Source organism: Poecilia mexicana, unplaced genomic scaffold (assembly GCF_051168715.1).
Source record: "Poecilia mexicana isolate PSO_F unplaced genomic scaffold, ASM5116871v1 scaffold_2, whole genome shotgun sequence".
Lineage (NCBI taxonomy): Eukaryota > Metazoa > Chordata > Actinopteri > Cyprinodontiformes > Poeciliidae > Poecilia > Poecilia mexicana.
The window spans coordinates 596,284-619,392 of record NW_028263371.1 but is presented as its reverse complement, the minus strand read 5'-3'; the positions used below and the strand labels follow the sequence as shown (position 1 = coordinate 619,392).

Sequence of the window (23,109 nt, the reverse complement as noted above, 5' to 3'; positions counted from 1 at the left end):
ATTTAACGGACATTACATGACCTTTAAACAAGTGTCCCTTGTATCAAAGTAAGGTGACAAACATCTTTTATGTTTTTGCAGAATCAGTTATAAGAACTATTACTTTAAAGTAAAGCATTTTATTGAATTGTGCATCCTGAAATGAAAAACATTATTTACAATAAAGTCCCATAAAACAATCATTCAAGGGTGAATGGAACCAACAACCCAGCAGGAAAATGGTTCAGTTGCTAAATTAAAACCTAAAGTAATAAACTTTTTGATAAAGCTTTTTCCATACTTCCTGTTAAAGAAAAAAAATACTCAAAGTCTTTAAACAGTGAGAGTCAGCTCACAGATAAACTCAAGATAAAGTTAAGCAGGTAGTCATCTGACAAACTTTACAGAGTCTCTCATCTCTGGCAGTTAACATCTCACCACTGCAACATTCTCCATTTCTGAAGACATCAAGGGTCACTGATGCATTCCACTGATGAGGAAGTGCAGCTGCCGGCTTCCTTGTGCAGTAACTGGTTCAGGTTAAAGTGCCTGGTTGTTGTGGAGAGACCTCCACAGGTTCCAGTTTATCGGAGAGAACACAAAGGATCTTGTCAAACTTCTCGTATCGCTCCTTTTTGTCTGCGGTCGCGCCCTGCTGCCCCCAGAACAACCGCAGGGCGAACTCTGTCCGGAAAGTCTCCAGCAGTTCCGGGATGGGAGTCCAGTCTGCTGGTGAAGAGGTGCAGCAGACATGAGATCAGAACTCACTTCTGACAACATCATATACCATTTGTTTTTGAGTATGCAACATGTAGATCCTGCCCTGAAAAGGCCTAATCAATAACCATATGTAAACAGATTCATATGTAGCATAGCACAGGACAGTTGTGATGAGCAATTTTCCTACAAGTCACAAAATTCTTGCAGTTCATCCTAACGACTGAAGCTTAAAAATTCAGCCAGCGTTTATTTGAAGGAGTGCTTGAGAGACGTTACCTGAGCAGCAGTGCCATAAATCCTTTATATTTACTTTCTGTTTCAGTTCTTAAATTAATCAGCTCTCATACTCATGTCATGAAGACGAACCTGTGAGCAGGGTCTGCGCATTCTTCTGGTAAACCTGGGAGTGTAACGCAGCGCTGCGAGCTGATTGGAGGACGTCGTACAGCACCTGGCAGCCCCGCTCATTGTTCTCCACTGGGTCCTCTCCCTCCATCAGCATGAGAAGAGGAACCAGGTGTGGCACAGCAATGGGACCCCGGACTACAGAGTCTGCAGACAAACATGAACCCAATCAGTCACCAGCTAAAGAAATGGGTTACAGTTTAATTTATTTTACTCAATTCAGTTTAACATAATGTCTATTAATAACTCGTCTCAAGAATGTCAAGAAAGTAAATTTAATCAAATCATACAGTTAACAGGTCAATTACATTACCTTATTACGTTGTATGTTTACCCCTATTATTAAACATGACATTTTCAAACTAGGTTGACAACAGAGATTTTGTTGTTAAAGGTAACATTGGTGGCCATCTAAGTTTAAAAATATCTAATTATGTGAGTTTAAAGAATTGCAGTGAAAAGAAGAAAACCACTTATTGATTGTATTCCCACTTGAACTTGAAACCATGCTGCATTCAGAGTTCCTCAGATGCTCCAAAGTATTTGGTTTGGTAGCTTTAGAAAGAATTGAGCTACTAATAACTATTTCTTGAGTAGGTTTTTTTAAACTTACTCAAGAAATAGTTTGGTTGAGTTTTAGACTTACTCAACCAATCAATAACTAATGATCAGTAATGATCACTGATTGACCATTAGGAAGCCTGACCTGCTAGTTATGATTTTAGCCAATGGCATTTTTTTTTGTCTGAAAGTGGCTAAATATAGCAAGATAGTTGCTGCATTGATAAAAGTATGGTGACTGTTAACGTCGAACATACAGATGTGACAATCAGACAATCAAAACACTCACCATTTCCTTCATTCAATGAGTTCATGAAGGGTCTGAGTTTCTTCTCATACAAAACTGCACAGTCTGTGTGGTTCCTCCTGAGCGCTCGCCATGTCATCTCCAGCCGCACAATCTGGACACACGAGAGAATAAACAAAGATGAGTGAAAGAAAGTCTTAAGGATTTTAAGACTCTTGCCAAGTTGCACTACCTGAGTCATATCCAGAGCCTTCATAACAGCTGAAAAGGAGAAAAGGTCGTACACATGTTCTTTCAGGGCCTGAGCCAACAGGATTACTTTGTGCAGAACCATTGCTCTCTGGTTCACCGTCCCCGTGCAGCCCAGTATGTCTACTGCCACGCCAAGGGTTATCAGATGATGCCTACAGAAAAGAGTAGAAATGAAGTGCAAGGGGTTGTCAGGATACTAGAACTAGATGCATCAAACTACTAAGATAGACTTCAGTACAACTTGTTTTCAAGGTATAATACACAGAGCTATTGAAAAGAATATAAACAATGTCTTTAAAGAAAATGTAACCATAAACATTTGGAAGCTAACCAAGAAGTTGTCTGTGTCGGCTAATTTTCTGTTGTAAAGAATCAAACGCATCACTGCTAATTACCTTTCCAGCAAGTCCTGCCGTAACTGGTGTCCATGTGGCAGAGTAACAAGCTCCAGTCCTGAATTCACTCCCATAATCCTCTTCTGCTCATCAGTCACACCAACAATGCGTGCTACCTGCATTAAAGGTTTTCACATTAAATTCTAAATGAGGACAACAAGACTTCATTTGTTTAGCTGATTCATTTTGAATATTTTATAGATGTTTGCTGTACAGGAGGAGCTTGTAATTCACAGTAGAATTACAAGCAACAAGTCTGTGCAAGATGGAAAACCTTTCTAACTAATTTGAATAATTAACTGAACTTGGCTGCACAGTTTGATAGCTACAATCAGGTGGAATGTATATATGATTACATTAAAATATTCAATATTTAAACCACATGTGAATGGTAAATGAAGTGAGGATTCTAGGAAAAAAGGTCAAATTTCAAAAGATCCAAAACAGCAGAGTTTTGAAGATTTATTTTTCACAAATTTAAATGAAATTCAACTGAATTCATTTATATAGTGCAGCTCTGTAATCTTGCAGGGTGAACAAGTTAGACATGTGGATGATCTGGTAGGGTGTAATATTTTGGGTCTGTTTCCAAAATATGTATTTGGGTGAAGCTTCTCATCTGCATTAAAAACAAGGAGAAAGCACAAATTATATGGAGAAAATGGAGGCTAATGCCAGGGTCAAAAACAATTCATTAACACGATGACCTTGAAAGTACTAGGATTTAATAACATACTTTTCCAAACTTCATCAGACAATTTAGAAACCCCAAATAATCAAAATGGATTAAATTATTTTTTAATAATCATAATAAGTTCTGTCCTGTGCAACCTGTTGCAGTCAAGGAATCCAGATGAATTTGTTAAAATGAAGGCAAACTAATGAAAAACAAATTATATTTGGTGGTTCATTTTAACTTCTGACCGTAAATGCTGCTAAATAAAGATAGAAGTTGTCAAATTTTTAGTCAATATAAGATTAAAATGGACAAACATATTTTCATTACATAAACATAAGGTAAACATAGGACAGGGTTTTGAAATGTTTACAGCTGCCATCATATAATGTAAGTTCCTACCTGACAGTCAACACTGAGCATGTGCAGAGCAAGAGATTTGGCATCTGATCGGCTGAAGAGCTCTTTGACAGCAAGCAAAACATTTGACTCCAAAGGCCTGTTGTGATCCGGCAAGAGCATCGAGGTGAACTGGTCCAACTGGAAACAGGATGACGTCTCAATCTGCAGCACAGTCAGACACAGGACAACTGTCACATCTCTGGTCTGAACTTATAGTAATCCTTGAAAAGCTAAAAATTCCAAAATTGAAGTTAGAACAAAATTAATATATTAATTTTAACTGCACCAACTTTAAGACTGATCTTTTTAATTTAACATAAGCAGGTAGAAAGCTGAAGTGTGCCAGGCAGTGGTTCATGACCGGAATCAGATAATTTTCAACCTGATCCAAACTGACCAGTAACCTCTGGTTCAAAAGAGCCAAAGCAGTTACAAACTGAAATAAACTACCTTCTTTTGATCATACCTAAGCTCTACCAAATTGTGCTAACAACACTCTTGAGTGTGGATACTGCAACTCAGAGAAAAAGTTTGTTATTTTCAGAATGAAGTGTATAAAATGAAATTAAAGAACTGTCTTTCCTCATGCTTTTGGGGACATGAAGCTGTGAGAACGAGGGAGAGCAAGACTTCAGCTGGGTAGAGCACAGCAAAGATAATCTGATTTATTCTTGGTCATGGCTTTTCTTTGTCATGGAAAGTCAAAATAACAGTCCAACTGAGATCAACTATTGAGATCAGAAAAGATCTCAATAGTTTACTGATGATGTTCATCTATTGTGACTCGACGGAAGGAGAAGAAAATGCCCAAACGTAGGTGAGTCAATAATGTAGAGATATACCCAAAAATATGGGGCAATACTTACTACCAAAGCTGCTACAAAAAATAAGGTACAAGGGTAAATTCTTATGAAAGACTGGATTAACCAACATTTGACAATGAAAGCAATAGTTTCTTGAAAAGAATATTCTGGAATATTCTAGAAAATAGAAAGTAATCAAGGTTGATTACTTTCTATAACAAAAAATGAAGCTATGAGTGTAAATTCTTATGAAAAACTGGATTAACCAACATTTGACAATAAAACAAATTGTTTCTGGAAAAATATTCTAGAAATAATTTCTAGAATGCCCTAGAATATGTACTAGAAAAATATTCTAGAAATGTTATCTGGAATATTTTCTAGAAACCATTTATTTGATGACTTTCTATTTTCAAGAATTTTATTTTCTGGAAAAAAAATTCTAAAATTTTCTAGAAAAAAATTCTAAAAAAAGTTTTCCCTAGAATTTGTTTTCTGGATAAAGTAATAGTTTCTAGAAAAATTCTAGAAACTGGAACGTAATAAAAAATGTTTTCTAGAAAGTTTCAGATTTCTTTTCTTGAAACTTGTTTTTTATTGTTAGTCAAGAAAAAATATTCTAGAAAATAGAAAGTAATCAAGGTTGATTACTTTCTATAACAAAAAATGAAGCTATGAGTGTAAATTCGGCAATAAAACAAATTGTTTCTGGAAAAATATTTCAGAAATAATTTCTAGAATGTCCTAGAATATGTACTAGAAAAATATTCTAGAAATGTTATCTGGAATATATTCTAGAAACCATTTATTTGATCACTTTCTATTTTCAACAATTTTATTTTCTAGAAAGAAATTTCTAAAATTTTCTAGAAATAAATTCTAGAATTTTTTTCCTAGAATTTTTTTTCTGGATAAAGTAATAGTTTCTAGAAAAATTCTAGAAACTGGAACGTAATAAAAAATGTTTTCTAGAAAATTTCAGATTTCTTTTCTTGAAACTTGTTTTTTATTGTTAGTCCAGAAAAATATTCTAGAAAATAGAAAGTAATCAAAGAAATATATTTTCTAGAATATTCCAGAATATTTTTTCTAGAAACTGTTGTTTTTATTGTTAATCCTGAAAAAATATTGTAGAAATATTTTTCTTTAATTTTCATTAAGGGAAATTGTGCTTATCCTTGAGAAAATGAACAGTCAAAGCTTACCTTAAAGCAAGCATGTGATGTAACAAAATGTGGAACAAAGTGAAGCGGGGTGAATACTTTTGATAATAATAATAATGGTAGTATTAATAATATTTGCTAGAATAGTCCATGAGTATAATCTAACCAAATCAGCTGCAAATATAAATACTCCTAATAGTAAACTGAATGTCATTTATACAAACATGTGGTCGTTCAAAATGCCAGTCTCTCTCTTCCTCTGCTGCTTTCCTCTGGATCTCTTTCTGAAACAGCAGCTGTGAGGATGGTCCGTTGTTCTGGGCCTCCAAGAACCCAAAGGAAGTCTCTGTGAGGCGAGCTCGGCTCTGCCACTTCTCCTCCGCACGCAGCCGGTCCACATGGCCCTTCCTCTGAGACTGAGGGACCTGAACACAACAACAAGCCTTATACTCTCTGTGGAGGGTTTACTGCTAGGAATAAAATATTTTATTATTTTTACCCGTATGATGAGCTCACTGTAGTATGATGAGGGGTCTTCATCTAGGTCTGTGGAAGGAAGAGGCGAGGCATTGGAGAAGACGGTGGAGACCCTGAGGGGTTTTGGAGGAGCTCTAGGATGCAGCTGCCCATCTGAACCTCGAAACGTTGCACCACCACCTGGAGGCAGAGACGAGTGTGCTTCATGTGGGTTCACTATATTTTCCTGGGGAAAATAGTTTATTAGTACCTGGATGGGAGGGGCGCGTGTGATGTGATCTTGGGCTCAGCAGGGGTTCGCTGCCTGTGCGAAACACAGGAGAAATGGGGTCGGAGTCTGTGTCGTCTGGTGGGACTGTCTCTGGAGCACCTGATTGAGAACATGATAAGAAACTATGGAAACCAGGTACAGTATTTACATACGCTGCAGAAAAATACATGTTTTTTTTACCATCTGGCATTAACTCAGGTTAAACCTTTCCTGCTTTTAGGTAGGTTTACTGAAATTATTTCCCATTACTAAAAAGCTAAATAATGAATTTATTACTACTAGATAAACTAAGATTACTGTGTTTAAACAATCTGAGAAAATGATGACATCTTCATGCTTCCCCCAGTACATTGTAAGTTGCCACCGGTGGGTGGCTCTGTGTCTGTGGTAATAAAGTCCGTATGTGTTCTTCAGGTGGCCGGTGCATTAGTGGGCCGGTGGTTCAGCCCGTGGAGGAAATGTTGTGCTCGTCTTGTAGGCCAATTATTAATTATGCTGGGGTTTATTTCCTGCTTTGTTTTTATTTGCAGCATCACAATGCTTCAAACGTAGAGTGACCAGTTCCACACTACACTGAATGAGTTGTTAAAAAAAAAAAGAAAAAGAAAGAAAAAACATGACGACGTACCCGTTCGTAGATTGCTGTCAGACTGTGCAGACTGAAGTGAAGGCCTTCGTCCAACATTTTCCAAGTTAGCAGGCTGGCTTCCACTCCTGTCACACATACAGTATGGAGTCTGTTATTACTACCTCACAATTCAGTCCAAAGGTTTTCAACCACTCTCAGTTTATTATGTTGCTAACAAGAACCAAGCCTTCTTTTCCAACTCATCTTTAACATAGTCCTTCAACAGGACTTTGACAGGATACTGAGGAGTGTGGTAGAAACATTGATCAAACTAAAAAAAGTAAGCAGTCAAATTATTGAAAGTCTGGCTCCTTGGAAGTAAAATATAAACATAGGAGATATGCTTTGCAACTGTTTCGCAGTACTGCATGTACTATGGTATGTAATATTTAGTACAGTAAGACACTCATAAACCTCATCCCGAACCTTAGCAGTGGGTTGATGAGCTGCAGCGTGTCCTGATGGGAGGAGCTCAGGCTGCGCCTTTTGCTGCTCCCAGCTTGGTTTTCTCTCCCTCTACCTATGGTGCCGGTGCTGCTGTTTTTAAGCTCCATGTGACCCTCACTGATCACACGCAGAGGAAGGGTCCGATTGATTGGGTGGGAGATGATGGCCCCTGAAGTCTTTGAGATGGGTCGATTTCCGCCCACATAAAATCGAATCAGAGCGGGAACGTTGTCGAAGCGATCTTCCTCAAACTGGAACAGCTCCCGGGAGTAACCCTGTCACAGGGAAGACTTGTGTATCAGCATAGTGCTTTGAAGCAGAAAGGAGCCCAAACGGGTGGAAACCCAGCAGTTGTTCGGAACCCGAACACAGTATTAAAATTTCTCAAATCTATTTTGAAGTACAGCACTTCAAAACTTACACATTTCACATTACATTATGTGAAATCACTGTCAATCAATAGCTGCAGAGAGGTTGGAGGCAGAAACTATTGACAAGCAGAGAAGGGAGTCACTTTCTGGGTTTGACTTGAGGAATTTCGGGGTGTTTTGTTTCCTTTTTCTGTGATGGCTATGATTATATCCATCATTTCTAACTAATAACTAGAGGTGTGCCGATCGATCGGTCACCGATCATAATTGGGCCGATTTTCATGAAAAAGTGCATGATCGGTGATCGGCGATCATTGGCTCTTGTTGCCGATACCGATCATCTCATTTCGCAGCCTGCCTGTGAAGCTGGTCTCCTCTTTCCTTCACTCTGCGCAAACGCGCAGCAACAAATCCTAAGCGATGTGGAACTATAACGCACTGAATGAATGGGGAGGTTTGCGTGTTGCGGCGGAAAATTGAAGCACGTCAAAATGCATCAACACAACGAAGCTAATACAACATAAAAACAATGAGATACTGGACGGAGTTTGGCTACATCGAGGCTCACTGCAGTAAAAAAGACATACGGAGGATCAGATAGCAGGTAAAGCAGCGCACAGCTACAAACACTCACCCGGATTAGCATGACGGTCAGAAAGCTAAACAAATAACCTGGAAAATGATTTAAGTCTTCGAGCTGCGATGTTAGACGCTGGTTCTGCTCTCCTGTTGAACCGCTGCTACGCTACAGGTAGTAATATTTGACAGACGGAGCTTCGCTTCTGCTCCACCTGGTAGTGACTCTCACACCGAACCTGCTTAAAGCTGCAGCATCTAACCTAAAAAAATAAATTGTTCATACGTTTTAAAACTTTCGCTGTCCTAACATGAGACAGATAATCTCTAAAAAAATAATCGATCTCCTCCCTGATCTGCATAATTACTCTGCTCAGTCAGAAACAGCCAATCAGAGCTAGCAGTAATCAGCTAGCCACCATGCTATTAGGAAGTTTTCATTCAGTAACTCTGGATTGTTTATTGTAATGGATCCTGTTTTTGCCTTTGAATGTTTTATACTTGAATTTTTTTTTGGCAATGTTGAGAGGTTTTATTTTGGCTCTTTGTATTATTTAGCCTCTTCAGAGCCTTCATATGTTATCAGTCTGTTAAAGATAGTATTATCAATAGCAGTACAATTTGCACAGTGCCTGTTTTGTTTAGTTTTCTTCTTGAAAAAAGTTATTAAAAACAAGTTTTTGTCTAAATTAAGGTGAATTCATGGTTCCTTTTTCCACATAATGTAACCGGTAGTGTTTATGATTTAAAAAAAATAAATAAATAATAATTATGTGATCAGTATCGGTGATCGGTATCGGTGTATCGGCCCTCATGGGTGATCGGTATCGGTAGGAAAAAACCTGATCGGCACATCCCTACTAATAACATATCAAGTTATTATGTCACCCTGGATAATAAAATGCAACAATTCTGTAAAGAAATCCTGATTCAGAAACAAAACAGTTGTTTCATATTTTTGGTCTCTTAATTATTGGTACCATAGCAACGGTATTTAGAAAATATTTCAAGTGATCTCCGTACTTGTACATGTAGATGCATTTACAAACATGACTTATAATAAAATATTTCTAAAGCAAATATGATGACTGTAAACATTAATGTCATTTCTATTTGATTAGTGTTATTATTGCAAATCCACCTTAAATAAAGAAAAAAAAAAAAGAAAAATCCATTGAACTAGTGCCAAGTTTACATGAGCTTTTAGTCCAGCCCGTAATAAGAAAACAGTGAAAAATGTAAAACCTGTACAGAAACATTTACTGTCAAACCAGTAAAACCATAAATCATGTGGATATGTGAATGATAGCAGTACATACACACACCTTTTTAGGCCGAAGAACTACTTTTATGATCTTAAAGTGGTGCGGACCATTCTTCCAGAAACAGCTTAGAACGTAGTCTCCAGGAGTGGAGGATGAGTCTCGGACCAGAAAGTCCCCGTCGCTCTCGAACAGGGGCTCTGCAGCCTGGAGGAAATGCAGCAGATTAATTTATACAGTCATATTTAATAAATTAGAATATAATCCGAAATGAGTCTCATTTATCTGATTAAAAGTACTTTCTGAAAGAAATATTCTTAAGCAAGTATTAAACATAATTCTTATTAAGCTCATATTTCTGTTTTTAATTTTTTTTTTTTTTTTCCTGGTGTAATATTCTAAATTTAAATAGCCTGTTTTACTCCACTTACATATCCAATGATATGCGAGTGAAAAATCATCATAAATGACAAATGAAGGCTTTCAAACATCCACCTAATCAATCTATATAATATATTTCACTAAAATAATGTTTTTAATGTTATTCTAATTTATTGTATGGGTCTGTATAGAATTACATTTGTGCTGATGCTAGAATACACATTAAGAAAGATGCTAATTAACCACCAGGCACAACAGGGCAGAAATTTAGTTTAGCATTTTAGAACCTGTATTCAAGCATAACTCCAGTGTATTAACACTGTAATAGTTCAGTCTAAAACAGCAGCAATGATAAAGACCAGTAACACAAAGCATCAAAATATAATACTACCATGTGAACACTTTTATAAAACAAGCTTTGACAAATTCACGCCTGTCATGTTAAGATGTATTTGCTCAATATTACATCGTCTTATCAGCTTCTACTGAATACAGCATCACATGAATATCATCAAAAATAGTGTTGCGTGTACACAACATTGCAAAGGACCATTTAAAATGCAATAGTTGTCTCCTAATAGAAGCATAATGGCTTCTCACTTTATATGCAAACAGGATATTTGGCTTGATGATGACAGAGACTTTACAGCATTTATGATAACTTGCATACAAATAACTGCTATTAAATTTTGCTTGTACATTTAGGTTAATAAGCCAACTTCGTCTTATAATGAACAAGTTGTATGTTTGTCTTAATGAGCATTAACTTCATTAATGCTTGAATTACTAGGACTACAACAAAAGCATGAATTATTAATTAAATCAAAACTCTTAATATGGCATCTTGTTTATATCAGCACTAAGAAATATATCCGCTTGTGATTACAACACTTTAGTGTTTGTGAATTCAGAGATAATGCAACCTGAGAAAAACCCCACAGAGACGTGTTGCAGGACATAACCTTATCCCCAAGCACTCAACCAACTGACAGCAGAAGTCTCAGGAAGTAAGAGAAATACTGTAGTTTTTCTAGAAAAACACTGCATTATTGAGTTTATTTTTTAAAAAAACACAAAGGTGTGCTGAATAATGCTAGTGAATAAATGCATAAATTGCATGTTAATTATGTTTGTTGTATATGTACATATTTATTGTTTGTCAAAATGACTGCAATAGCTTTTATTATCACTTTTATATTTATCGCGAGTATCACAAAACACTGTGACAAACTCTCCCGTCCATATTGCTCATCCCTAAAACCTAAAATGGAAATTTTAGGTTTCCATTTGCATCATTTTCTTTCAATCAATCAATTAATCAAATTGTATTTGTATAAATAAATATATTTTTTTCCACCTCACTTTATGAATGTTTTATGCTGGTCATTTGCAATTGACAAATTTTAAAAAGGAGTAACTACCTTTATTTCCTGTATTCCAAAATAATTTATTACGCAGAGATTTATGAGTTAAATGTTGTTTTAACTCATATTGTACAATTTTCTTCAAAAACTTGTATGTAAATGCGGATGGCTATTGAAAGGAAGGATCTCCTGTAGAGGTCTGTGAAGCCTCTGACTGAAGACTGTTGTATACCAGTTTCATGAGGAGGATGTTGAGAATTGTCAATAATATTTAGATACTTGATAAAATACTTTGAGAGAGTTGGTTGCAGACCCATATCATTGTTTTTGATTTGAGATTCTGATAATCGATGTTTTAAGCTAATAGCATAATGTTTCATTTGTGTGTGTGCAGCATATATATTGCGATATGTGCACCTCTCTTCTCAGCGGTCCATGGTACCAGGCATGGCTCCTCAGATCCTCAGTGCTCAGCTTCAGTTCCTCTTCAAGCTCCTTCTTCAGAATGTCCATCTCTTTCCGACCACCAAACATCTAGAAAACAAAACAATTAAAATTATATCTACCTATCCACTTTTGTATAAAGTGGCTTTGAAGACCAATATGTAGGGAGGAGGGAAAAGGGCAAAGACACAGAGAAGTTCTGTTCTTACCTTCAGGTGGCTGAAGTATGCACTGATACTCTTCCTCTTGCTGAAACAACAAAAGCAGAAAGGATGCAGGCTTACTGTACAAAGTTTATGGTACTGCATTTTCCTACTAGCCAAGGACAGAAGACCAAGGTCTGGATCTGTCATTAGTACCAGAAAAACCAACAGACTAACAGCATGCCTCATTTTTGTCTTTCCTTCCTCCCTTGAGTTTTCACCTTCCTCCCACTGTAAACACTTCAACATCAACCTTACATCAGATAACAAAGAGATCAGATTAACTGCAAACAAAAAAATGCAAAACATGAACATACCTTTTAAAAAAAATAAACTCAGTTAATAAATTAAATTATTCAGCCTTTGGGTGTGTGCCATTTGTAATGTAAAAAAATGTAAGCTCTAAACTGGAGAGTTAGAGGTTCCTCATCATCGTTGCCCTTAAAATCCAAAATGGTTTGCGCATGTACAAAAAACTGTGAAATGTCAACAACAAACCATTTATTTGCTCCTCTATTATTTTTTTTCTAATTGATTCATTCACTGTAAAAATAATTGCAGAAAAAATAATTGCAGAGAAATGCATCGCTAACAGTAGCTAGCCCAAAGTCACAGAGTAAAACAGAACCAATCCTGTTGATTTCCTGCCTTGGGTCTTGGAAACAGACTGTTAAGTTGGAAGTGGATTAGGTCACTTCATATCCCCGGTAGAGTGGAAAATATGGACAGTTCAAAATTCAAAGATCTACCATCAAATTGTCGCTTTACAATATAATTAGTAGCAAAACACATAATTATTCTTATTTCACAAGAAATAAGACTCCACTGCATTAAGACTCACTATTGTCATATAAAGAAAGCCTCAGTAGTTGTTAACCTAACAGGTTTTAAAGTCATCAGTCATACAGAAGGCCTTCACTAGGATTACTCTCCGGCTTTACAGTCAACAGCAAAACAGATCCCTGCACAGACCCTCCAACCATTCAAATTCACATTTGTTTAAAATTTCAAACAAATGTGTATGCCTTGCTTTATAGTCAATATTGTTAAACAGCTAACATTTTAATTATTATTCTTGATTTGATTATAATGACAAATTCAGATCATAGTCTGAATTACTCAGGAAAATGAGTAAAAATTAAAAAGCACATTCAAAAATTACAATAAAACATAACATGAGATGACTATGAAAAAATGTAATAGTTGAGAATAATACTGCATTGAAGTTGTTCTCAGAAGTGGAAAATTCTGACTGGAGTGCCCTCCAAAATTGGACTTCACACTGGGAAACAAAAAGAAACTGAATATCTGCAGTTACATGTTTCAATATTCCTGCTAGTTGCATAAACAGTTGTAAGTTGTGACAATCTTGGGGAAAATAAAACTATCTGAGATTGCAAAAGACCAAGATAAAGGTTCCCCTTCCAGCAAAACACAAACACTGAATTCAGGTACAACAGCAATAGGATATTTAAGATCAAAGCATATTTATAAGTTAAAATGCCAGAGTCAATGTTCACACCTGAACTCGAATGAGAATCTGGGCAAGACTTTAAACCTGATGTTACTATATGCCCTCCATACAATCAGGCTGAACTTGGAACTAGTTGGAAAATACAAATTGTCAAATATCTTTGCCAAAGCTTGTAGAGACATAACCCAAAAGGCTTGCACTTTTAATTGCGTAAAATGTGGTTCTACAAAGTATTGCCCAGGGGAATAAAATACAAATTCAAACCACACACTTCTGATATTAATTTGCAAAAGAAAATTCTGAAAATTGTATCATTATTTTTGGCCACAATTGGCCAATTATGGTCAACTTCACGCTCATCCCATCTCATGAAAGCTCAGTAAAACAGCGTATGTCTGAAACCTGATAAATTGCGAAACGTTCGAGAAGCATAATTTTTCTCCGACTCCAAGGCACTGTATTTGTTGTGCCTTGTAAACATTAATGCATGTTGTTATATCAAAGAGTACAGAGGTGTAGGGGTAACACAATTAAATACATCATGAAATACAGTCGTAAATTTCCAATTAATAAATTTATTATAAAATTAAACATCTTTAATAATTAAAGACACTAACAGATACTTAAATACTGTATATCATTAAATGACAATATATTATTTGAATTAATTATTTTAAAAGGCAGATTTAATTATTTCATGACATTTATTTACTATGTATAGTTTCATGATATATTAAATTATTTATTAGTGTATTTAATAATGCCATTATATATTTACTTACTTAGTGGAAAAGTTAAATATTTAATGATTTTTTTCAATAAAGTTATAATACATTTAATTAATTATAGGGAGACTATACATATATATTTCAAATTATATTTATTTATTTAATTGTGTTACCCCTAATCTTCGATAGAAGAAAACATAAAACAAAATAAAGCATTAGACTTTAATTAGAATAATATAGTCTATTTATGTTTCTTTATTTAGCTGAGTCTTTCAGTTATCAAAAAAAAAAAAAAAAAAAAAAAACATAAACATAGCTTGAAGTAGAAGTCCATGTGATTAAAGTTTTAATGTTTTTTATGGGGCACATGGTGTTGTAAGGGGCGTTGGCCAAGGTAGAAACACCACTACAAACACTTTTAAATGTGCTGGGAAACCACGTTGTGAAATCTAATGTGAGGTCACTGACTGCAACACTTATAATGACCACCTGTGTTGTATCAGGCCCCAAATACATTTAAATACCTGAAGCGTGTCAGTAGAATTGCGCAATAGGTAGGCTATTTAATGGAAAACCTGGGAAAGTTACAGGAAGCAAACACATAGTAACAGCATACTAACTTTTTTGGACTAAGCTATATAGCAAGAGCAACGTAAACAGTAGCTTATGTCTGAAGCTATATATGTTTCTCAACCACTCCAAGAACAAACTAAATAAATTTGCTGAAAATGATACCGTGTCAGGCTGCGGCGTAGCACTGACCAAAGCGGTGGTTCCTACCTGTAAGACCGCCTCACAACTCACTCCCCTCGGGCATGTTTCGCGGCTTGTGCTCCACGCTAACACCAACAGCAACCAAACAACAGCTGGGGTTACATGTAATGTTCTGTCTTTTCTCTCCTCTGGTCCCTCCCTGAGCCCCTGATACTGTCCTTCCTGCCCAGAGTCGACGAGTTACCACAAGTTTTACCGAGCTCTCCTTCCTCTCTCCTCCTCCTCCTCCTCCTCCTGTGTGCTGAAACACGGCAGGCTGTGTCAGGCATTCCTGAGATACCTACACATCACCTGGTCGCATTTAGCAGGACTATCTTGCCTTCCTGTCTGTTTCAGGAGAGCAGCTGTACTCCGGTGTTTCTCAGCTGATTTTCTACCTCAACTTAACTGACCTACTTTTACCAGCACACACGGTCCGAAACAGTTAGCGGGCTTCAAAATCACTCCTCACCAATGTTGCTTACACTTAGTGTTATGTAAGGTGGCATGGGAGCCTTGAAAGGTGCCTACAAATAAAATGAATTTTTGTTTGCTGTTTCTGTTTGCTAATATGTTTGTATTTGATGCTGGTGTCTCAACCAACACAATGACTCATTTTACTAAGCTCTCCAGATAATCTTGCTACAAAATTGTCTTGAGCTTTTTATTCCTTGGTTACTCAAGGCTTATTTTTAAATATGACGTGGTCATAAAATTTCAGTAAAAAAGTTGTGTTTTACACTGATTAGTGTGAGGAATTGCACTGCATGGGTGTTAATATGAACATCTTAGAGGCAAAATGAAGCGAAATCAGAATTGCATAACACTGTTCAGAACCCTCAAAGACGCTTTACAACAAAATCAGTCATTCTCATTCATTTTTAGGCTCTAGTGGCCTTTATTTGAAAATAGTTAAACAGGAAACACAGTAATGAGAGAGGGGGAAGACATGCGGCAAATGTCGCCAGGCTGGGAATTGAACCTGCAACTACCGCCACGAGGACTAAGGCCTCAATACATGGGTTGTGCTTTTCACTTGTGCCACCACAGCACACTGGCATGCTCATTCATATGGTGATGATGGCAAGCTACTGGATTGTATCCACAGTTACCCAGGGCAGGCTGACAGGCTATATCACACCATCAGCCCTATGACCACCAACACAGGCAAGGTGGGTGAAGTGTCTTACCACAGGACACTACAACAGAGGCAGATGGCACGGGGATCAAATCAGCAACCCACTGATTACAGGGTGAACTTCTACCACCATCACCATGTTGGTAAAAGATTGGACCGTCTGGGTTCTAACTTAAGTTAGCCATATTCTCCTTCAAAACATGGTTTTCATCTCAACTTTATGAATGGAGTTCCTTTTACTCTTGACACTGAAAGGATATAAAGAAAATGTTACATTGAACTGCGAGAATATATTAGCAACTATGAAATGATAATTATTAAATTCTCAGCATTTTGTACTTATTGATAATTAGTACAAAATATTACCATATTGGACTTTTATGTCATGATTGGGACGATGGTGGCAACGGTGATAGGAGTTCATCCCGCAATCAGTGGGTTGCTGGTTCTATTCCTTGGGCAAAAACACTTCACCCTCCTTTCCTGCTGCTGGTGGTGGTCACTTTGTTTTCCTCTACTTGAAATATATGAAATGTTCTATACACACTGGACACAAATGTACTGTGGCCCTGAGATCAAATTGTTGTTGTGTTTTTGTCATTTTTAATTGCACTTCGTTAATGTTGTGTTTTTCAATTTGCTGAAGTGGTTTGCACCTCAGGGCCACCGTACAGTTGGAATAGAAATGATTAAGAACTATGGCCTATGGCAGATTTAATTACTTTAGTTTCCAGTTTATAATAGCCTGAACTTTAAAGCAAACATCAAAGACACCGTTACAATCGAAATGCTTTGAAATAGTCTTGAGATTAAGATGGTTAATTCATAGCATTACTCATAAAAAATGCATTTAACTTTGATGATTAAATCATAGTTAATGTTTCACAAACTGAGCAGCTCTTCATAGGCTTTTCAGATTTTCAGTAGTTGGTTAGTTTTCTGATCATAAAGTCTCCCAGCTTTTATGACAAACATGTTAATTATTATCCAGATGTGAGTGCTGCTTCCTAAAGTAGGGTTCTTCATCTCCAGTCCTAGGGGGCAGTGTCCTTTAACTTTTAGATTTGCCTGCATTAAATGTCTGAATCACCTCCTCAGTATGCAGTCACGTTCTCCAGAGTCCTGCTAATGAATTGAATATTTTATAGGTGTGTTGAAGCAAATGCATATGTAAAAGTTGCAGGGTACTGGTCCTTAAGGACAGAATTTGCAGACCCCTGCCCTAAAGCCACTGTCATTTTCCTGGTTCTAACAGACTAACACAGCAGGCGTAAGCTTACCTGTGTTTGCCCTCTTGACTGAGAGCATTGTCCTCGTCCAGAGGGCGGAGCTGCGAGCAGGAGGCCGACAAACGGTGTTTCTTGTCAATGCGATGGAGGCGGGGAAGAACGCGCTGACGAAACAGATCCTTTGGCTGGTTCCACAGCAAACAGTTGCAAGATGAAGATTCATTGTGTACTATTTTTTTATTATTACTTATTAAACATTTTAATAATAAAAATACCATGTAAAGGTTCTTCTTTATTTAAATATCCCCAATAGGGCAGCTGACATAAAATTTCCACCAGATGTCCGTAATAACCCAAGTACCAGGCAGGCTGCCTAAAAATAGAAGCAAACTAGTCCATCAGTTAAGTTTTGTGAGATGAAGTGGAATAGTAGAGGAAATAAACTGATTCCAGTCACATTTATAGCTCAGGTGGGATTTTGACCCATCCTGACACATAAATTGTCTTCAAATTTTGAAGTGTTTTTTATTCCCTCTTGTTTCCGGTTCTTTCTATTGTTTTTCTACTTGATTCAAGAATCAGTAGTTCTATCCGTTTTACTTTTTCTTTTTTAAACCAATTCAAATTTACTTTGATATATCTTATGAACTATTCCCTTGGATGGAAATCCAAATATTTATAAAGCTTTCTTATTCTTTGGTATTCATCGGCCATCAGCTAATGTAAAACCATTTGATATTGATCTGCACATGAACTGGAATGTTTCCCAAATAATGACATACTGACAGTTTTCAGATTTCCTGACTTTCTTTTAAAGAAAATTGGCTAAAGTGGCCTTTATTTCAGGGTGAACTGACAGGAAGACATGTGGCCACAGTCAACAGGTTGGGACTTGAACCTTTGATGGCTACATCAGGTACTGAGGACTCCATAGATGGGTCCCAGTTTTCCCCCTGCACCACCATCGCTCCCTTCTATCCCGTCCTTATATTATTTTGTTCTTGTTTTTAATATTCCCAGAGTCATTCCACTTGTTTCCACACAACTTCAGTCAATGATTAATTTGCTTTGATTTCCTCTGTATGCGAATCATTTGGGTTGACATTGACATTTGTTGTGAACTTTCAGTGGCCCCATTAGAAAAATTTAAACTGAGAAAACTGTTTCTATCAATTTATGATTTATGTTATTTTGCAAGTAATATAAATTACACTCTATTTATTGATTGATTTATGTATTGATTGACTAATTTATATAAACAATTCAGTAAATATTAACTTTGGGTTTACTGAAGGCCTCACCAGGTCCGATGATGATCCCACAGAATATTGTCGACTGACTTTGTGTTTCACAACCCGATCATCTGAGAAGGACAAATGCCATTAAGGTTTGAGTTTCTGGGCCAGACACACACATTTCTTAGAAGAGAAGATGCATACCACAGTCATATCTGTCTGGTAGAAATGAGCCTGTAAGATAAGAGAAGGAAACACCAAGTTAACAGTGTGTTCAAACTGAGCCATGGTGGATGTTTAATCTGTTTTCCACTAACTAATTCAACTTGGATGTATAGGATATATAAAATATATGGGATATATAAATTGTTTGATATGTTTACCTTAAGGGATTCAATTTTTTTGAAGGAAACATCTAAATATCAAATAACTTGGCCAGATAAAGCACCTTGTCATGCACAGCATAAACAGTTTCAGTAACGACTGATGTCTTCAAGTTAAAACGTACAGAAAAAAGTTTTATATCAAGTTTCAAATTCTCAAGAGTACAAGCAGCCTGATAAATAGATTTTTGGTTGTGGTAAATTAAAACTGCAATGAAAGCAAGCATTCTTCACATGTTATATGTACAGGCATTGATATCCTGGAAAAATAATGTGTATTCATGCATTGTGTGTTTACTTTTTGTTTTGTTTTACTATGTTGCAAACTAAAAAGATCTCCCTCAATTTGTTGAAGAATGCCTTGAACTGGTTGCTTATTTTGAGAAAACTGTCAATTACTGACTTTAAGCTTCTGATTTAAACATGAGCTAAATGAGATTTCCATTTTACATAAATAGTACAAGGATGTCAGATAAAATGTTATAACATGATCATTTTGCTTTTATTTGAAATGGGGAAATAACCACTATTTCTATTATATCTGCAAAGTTTATTGATTGACTATATGAACAAACATGTCATCCCTAAAGTGTATTTATTTGGATTATGTAATGAAAATATGGAATAAATATTAGCTATAGGTGGTATTAGTTGCCAAATGCTTATTGTGCAGAATATTAAGAGCAGCTGTCAGTTTTTCAACTACCCAATAGCTTGCCAACTTTAGTTTTAAAACAGCATCACCTTAAAACACGTGACTGATTTGAGATGCTCCCTTTCACAACATGACAGTGTGTGCTTTTCCTTTTAAAGCGCTATTTACTTTGGCAAAAATAACAAAAAACTGAGAAGGTGACTGATTTTGAAAGGGATGGAATTTCAGTGTGAGTTAAAAAACAAACTGTGGATGGAAATTAAATCTTTGACAAATCTTCTGTACAAACCTTCACACCTGCTGCTCCTCCATCTGGTCTGTCTGCTTATAAACATCTTGATGAGAAAATGTGTGTGTGGCACCTCTAATTGAGCCAACGTGGTTTTTCTTTAGGAAGTGCTGTAGGTAACATTACTGCTCCTGCCAGGCTGTCAGCTGACACTGGTTGCTCTGTCTGCTCAGTTGTTTGTCTGCTCTTTTCAGAAAGACTAAGCTCACACCCTACATATGCTGTAGGATGCAGATGCAACTTCTGCAATGATCTAATTGATATCAACATTTCTTAAAGTTGACTATGACTCATAAAGCAGACACGCTTGCTTTACAGAGAATTTTGCACTTTAGTTTTAGACTTTGTGTCATGTAGCAAAAAAATAAAAAGCTAGTCCTATGTCGTGAAATGAAAAGATTCTGGCTTTTATATCTCTTCACAGATAAAAAACCAACACAGCAAGTCATTTGGCATGGATCTCTACCAGCTTTGCACAAGTAGAAATAAATTATTTTGCCCTCATTCTTCATTAGAAATAAACTGAAAATCAGAATCTAGAGGCTCTGTAATTCTAATGTCTTGCCAAAAATTACCAATTGTATTTGGTGTGGACTTTGGTTTGGTTTATTGTCTGTATTCAGAGATTTTAATTTGCCTTACATTTCTTTTCCAAATGGATGGAGTGAAAATGCTCTGCAAGTTGTTCTAAACACAGGATATTTTTTAACCTAACTGTACTTTGAATTAATCCTTTGAAAATCTTTCCTGTGCTGTGCATTGTGTTTCTTAATTTTTATGATGCTCTTTGTTCTCTAAAGAGCCTTAAAGACCTTCACAAAACAGCTGGATACTGAGAGTAAAATAAACACACACACACACTATTTATTAATTACAGCATTTATAAAGTCAGTTGGTTGTACTGTGTTTAACTTATGAGTATCAGAGTAACACTTAACATATTCCTTTAAATTCACAATGTGCTATTTTGTCTTGGTCTCTCACACTGACTGAACCCCCCCAATGCTTTAAAGTGTATGATTGTAACGTGACAGAACATAGAAGCAGTCTTTGGCAACAGTAATCAGAGATTTTATTTTGAAAAACAGAAAGATTTCACTTTTAGAATCTGAACTGTAGGAGTTAGATTTTTTTTTAAATTTGTATTATTTGTTGGATATTCTTTGTTTTAGCTTCACGTGAGCTGTAATATTACATTAAGCAAACCCACACTAAATGTGTTCTGTAGTCGCTGGCTCGTCAATTACAGTAACTTAACAGCATCTTTAAAAATGCAAAGAACATGGCAAATTTAGAGTTTTAGAAATATAATAGAGAAGGACATATTAAGAAAGCAGTTAAACAGAATTGTTGTATCTTTTAATCATTTACACTGCAGCACAACCAGCTGAAACGGGAAGTCAGAAAAATCAGCACTTTGAAACTCCCAATAATTCTTTTGTTAAAGATTGTGGGATTGTTTATGATTCGTCAATTAAAAGTCGCACAATGACCATTAATTAAGCTGGTCACTCTTTTGTAAGTTTAGTAATGGCTGTTGCTGAAAACCTTGTTCTGACCCAAACAGAAAGGGTTCATTTGCTGCCTCTGTAGTCTTTCACTGCAATCAGCTGTGGTGCAAATTTTGAATAATTTAGCTTTAGTTACAAAAATAGATTTCAAGTAAGAAAACCTTTTGGGTAACACTTTATTTGAAGGGGGTTGAATAAGACTGACGTGACACTTTCATAAACATGACATAACACCTGTCATGAACATCAATAAGCCTTCATGAATATTTATGACTGTTGTCATAAAGCGTCATTCGGTAAATTATGACACTTTTAATACAAAGTTGACATTATTGAAAATGTCTTTGTTATGACAACTTGACATTAACCAAGAAATCATTACTGATATAAATTTGTTATAAAAGTATTACTGATTGCACTTTAAAAATTAGGTAACTTTATGTTATTAAAGGTAAAGTTTAAACAGTAATGATTTCTTGGTGAATGTCAAGTTGTCATAACAAAGACATTTTGAATAATGTCAACTTTGTATTAAAAGTGTCATAATTTACCGAATGACGCTTTATGACAACAGTCATAAATATTCATGAAGGCTTATTCATGTTCATGACAGGTGTTATGTCATGTTTATGACAGTGTCATGTCAGTCTTATTCAACCCCCTTCAAATAAAGTGTTACCACCTTTTGAAACATGTTTTTCCTCCAGCCCTGTGTACATATCGCACTGTGTGTGTTCTTTGTGTCTGACCAGAAAGCGGGTCCAGCCTCTGTCGATCTCTTGAAAGCTGAGTGAGGATTGTCTCTCTGTGTGTTGCATCCTCTATACCAGCATCTCTCAGCTCTCCATCCGTTACATACAGCAAACCCTGCAGAGTAACAACAGTGAGAGCCAGCAGGGGATTACATCGGATTGAACTGAGGATTTCAACACAGAAGAAAGAAAAATGTACATCCCAGAAAGCATAAACAGATGCCTTTTGAGCCTTCACATACCTCCAGACCATAATATTCACTCTCCAGGGTCTTGGTGTACTGGGGCAGATCAATCTGTCTCAGCCACCAGGCGATGGAACGATTATTCATGTCTGTACGAACTGAGGAGAAAGGAAACTGTTGACATACCAAAGGAAATGCTAACACACACATGCCTGTACATGTCTGAGCAAAAAAGTGCCTAAGAAAGACAAATGAAGGATTATTGTGGATTCATCATACTTTCAGAAAACATTCTACCAGACACATGAGGAATAGGTATTGTACTGTTTGGCTTTCAGTAGTAAGAGAATGTAACACCTACCTGTTTGCAGGATTCACAGTGGCACTCTCAGCTTTTTTGCTTAGCAATCTCTACATGTGCCCCCCCACCCCTAATTCATTTACTTCCTTCTGGTATTTTCTTCCTGCTTTCTTTTCCAACTGCTCCCATGCAATTCATCCCTGTCATACAGTCAGTGTTACTTTCTCTTTGTGGTTACAGTGGAGGCCTGCTCCCCCCTCAAACCTGCAGGGTCACTTAGAGGCCAATCAGATTGTACAGCGGGCACCCAGCACCCCAAAGAGATCAGCAAATCACCATGCAAGGATTAGAATAAGCTCCCAGGAGGTGGAGAGAGCAGGTATAAGCATGTCAGGAGAGGAGAAAAACAAGCAGCATGTCAGGTCAGAGATAGGTATGTGTGCAAACTG

The 23,109-nt window shown here is 36.6% G+C and overlaps 1 protein-coding gene across 3 annotated transcripts; it reads right to left on the bottom strand.

Moving 5' to 3' along the window:
- Positions 1-99: 99 nt before the first annotated feature.
- Positions 100-22,915, bottom strand: sh2d3a (SH2 domain containing 3A). Of its 3 annotated transcripts, none has more exons than XM_014974189.2 (20): positions 22,721-22,915; positions 22,417-22,517; positions 22,172-22,289; positions 18,789-18,818; positions 18,651-18,712; positions 17,401-17,534; positions 12,034-12,073; positions 11,798-11,914; positions 9,699-9,842; positions 7,406-7,701; positions 6,980-7,065; positions 6,331-6,450; positions 6,103-6,260; positions 5,828-6,028; positions 3,638-3,799; positions 2,560-2,675; positions 2,145-2,316; positions 1,955-2,066; positions 1,066-1,251; positions 100-708 (listed from the first exon to the last, which is right to left on the bottom strand). In XM_014974189.2, exons 2-20 carry the CDS (start codon positions 22,504-22,506, stop codon positions 515-517), a joined length of 2,538 nt encoding a protein of 845 aa, XP_014829675.2. In that variant the 5' UTR covers positions 22,507-22,517; positions 22,721-22,915; the 3' UTR covers positions 100-514. The 3 variants fall into 3 exon arrangements, with proteins under 3 accessions (XP_014829675.2, XP_014829683.2, XP_014829688.2); XM_014974197.2 differs by having other exon boundaries at positions 100-705; XM_014974202.2 differs by lacking the exons at positions 17,401-17,534; positions 18,651-18,712; positions 18,789-18,818; ... (1 more) ...; positions 22,417-22,517; positions 22,721-22,915 and adding an exon at positions 15,010-15,416.
- Positions 22,916-23,109: the final 194 nt, after the last annotated feature.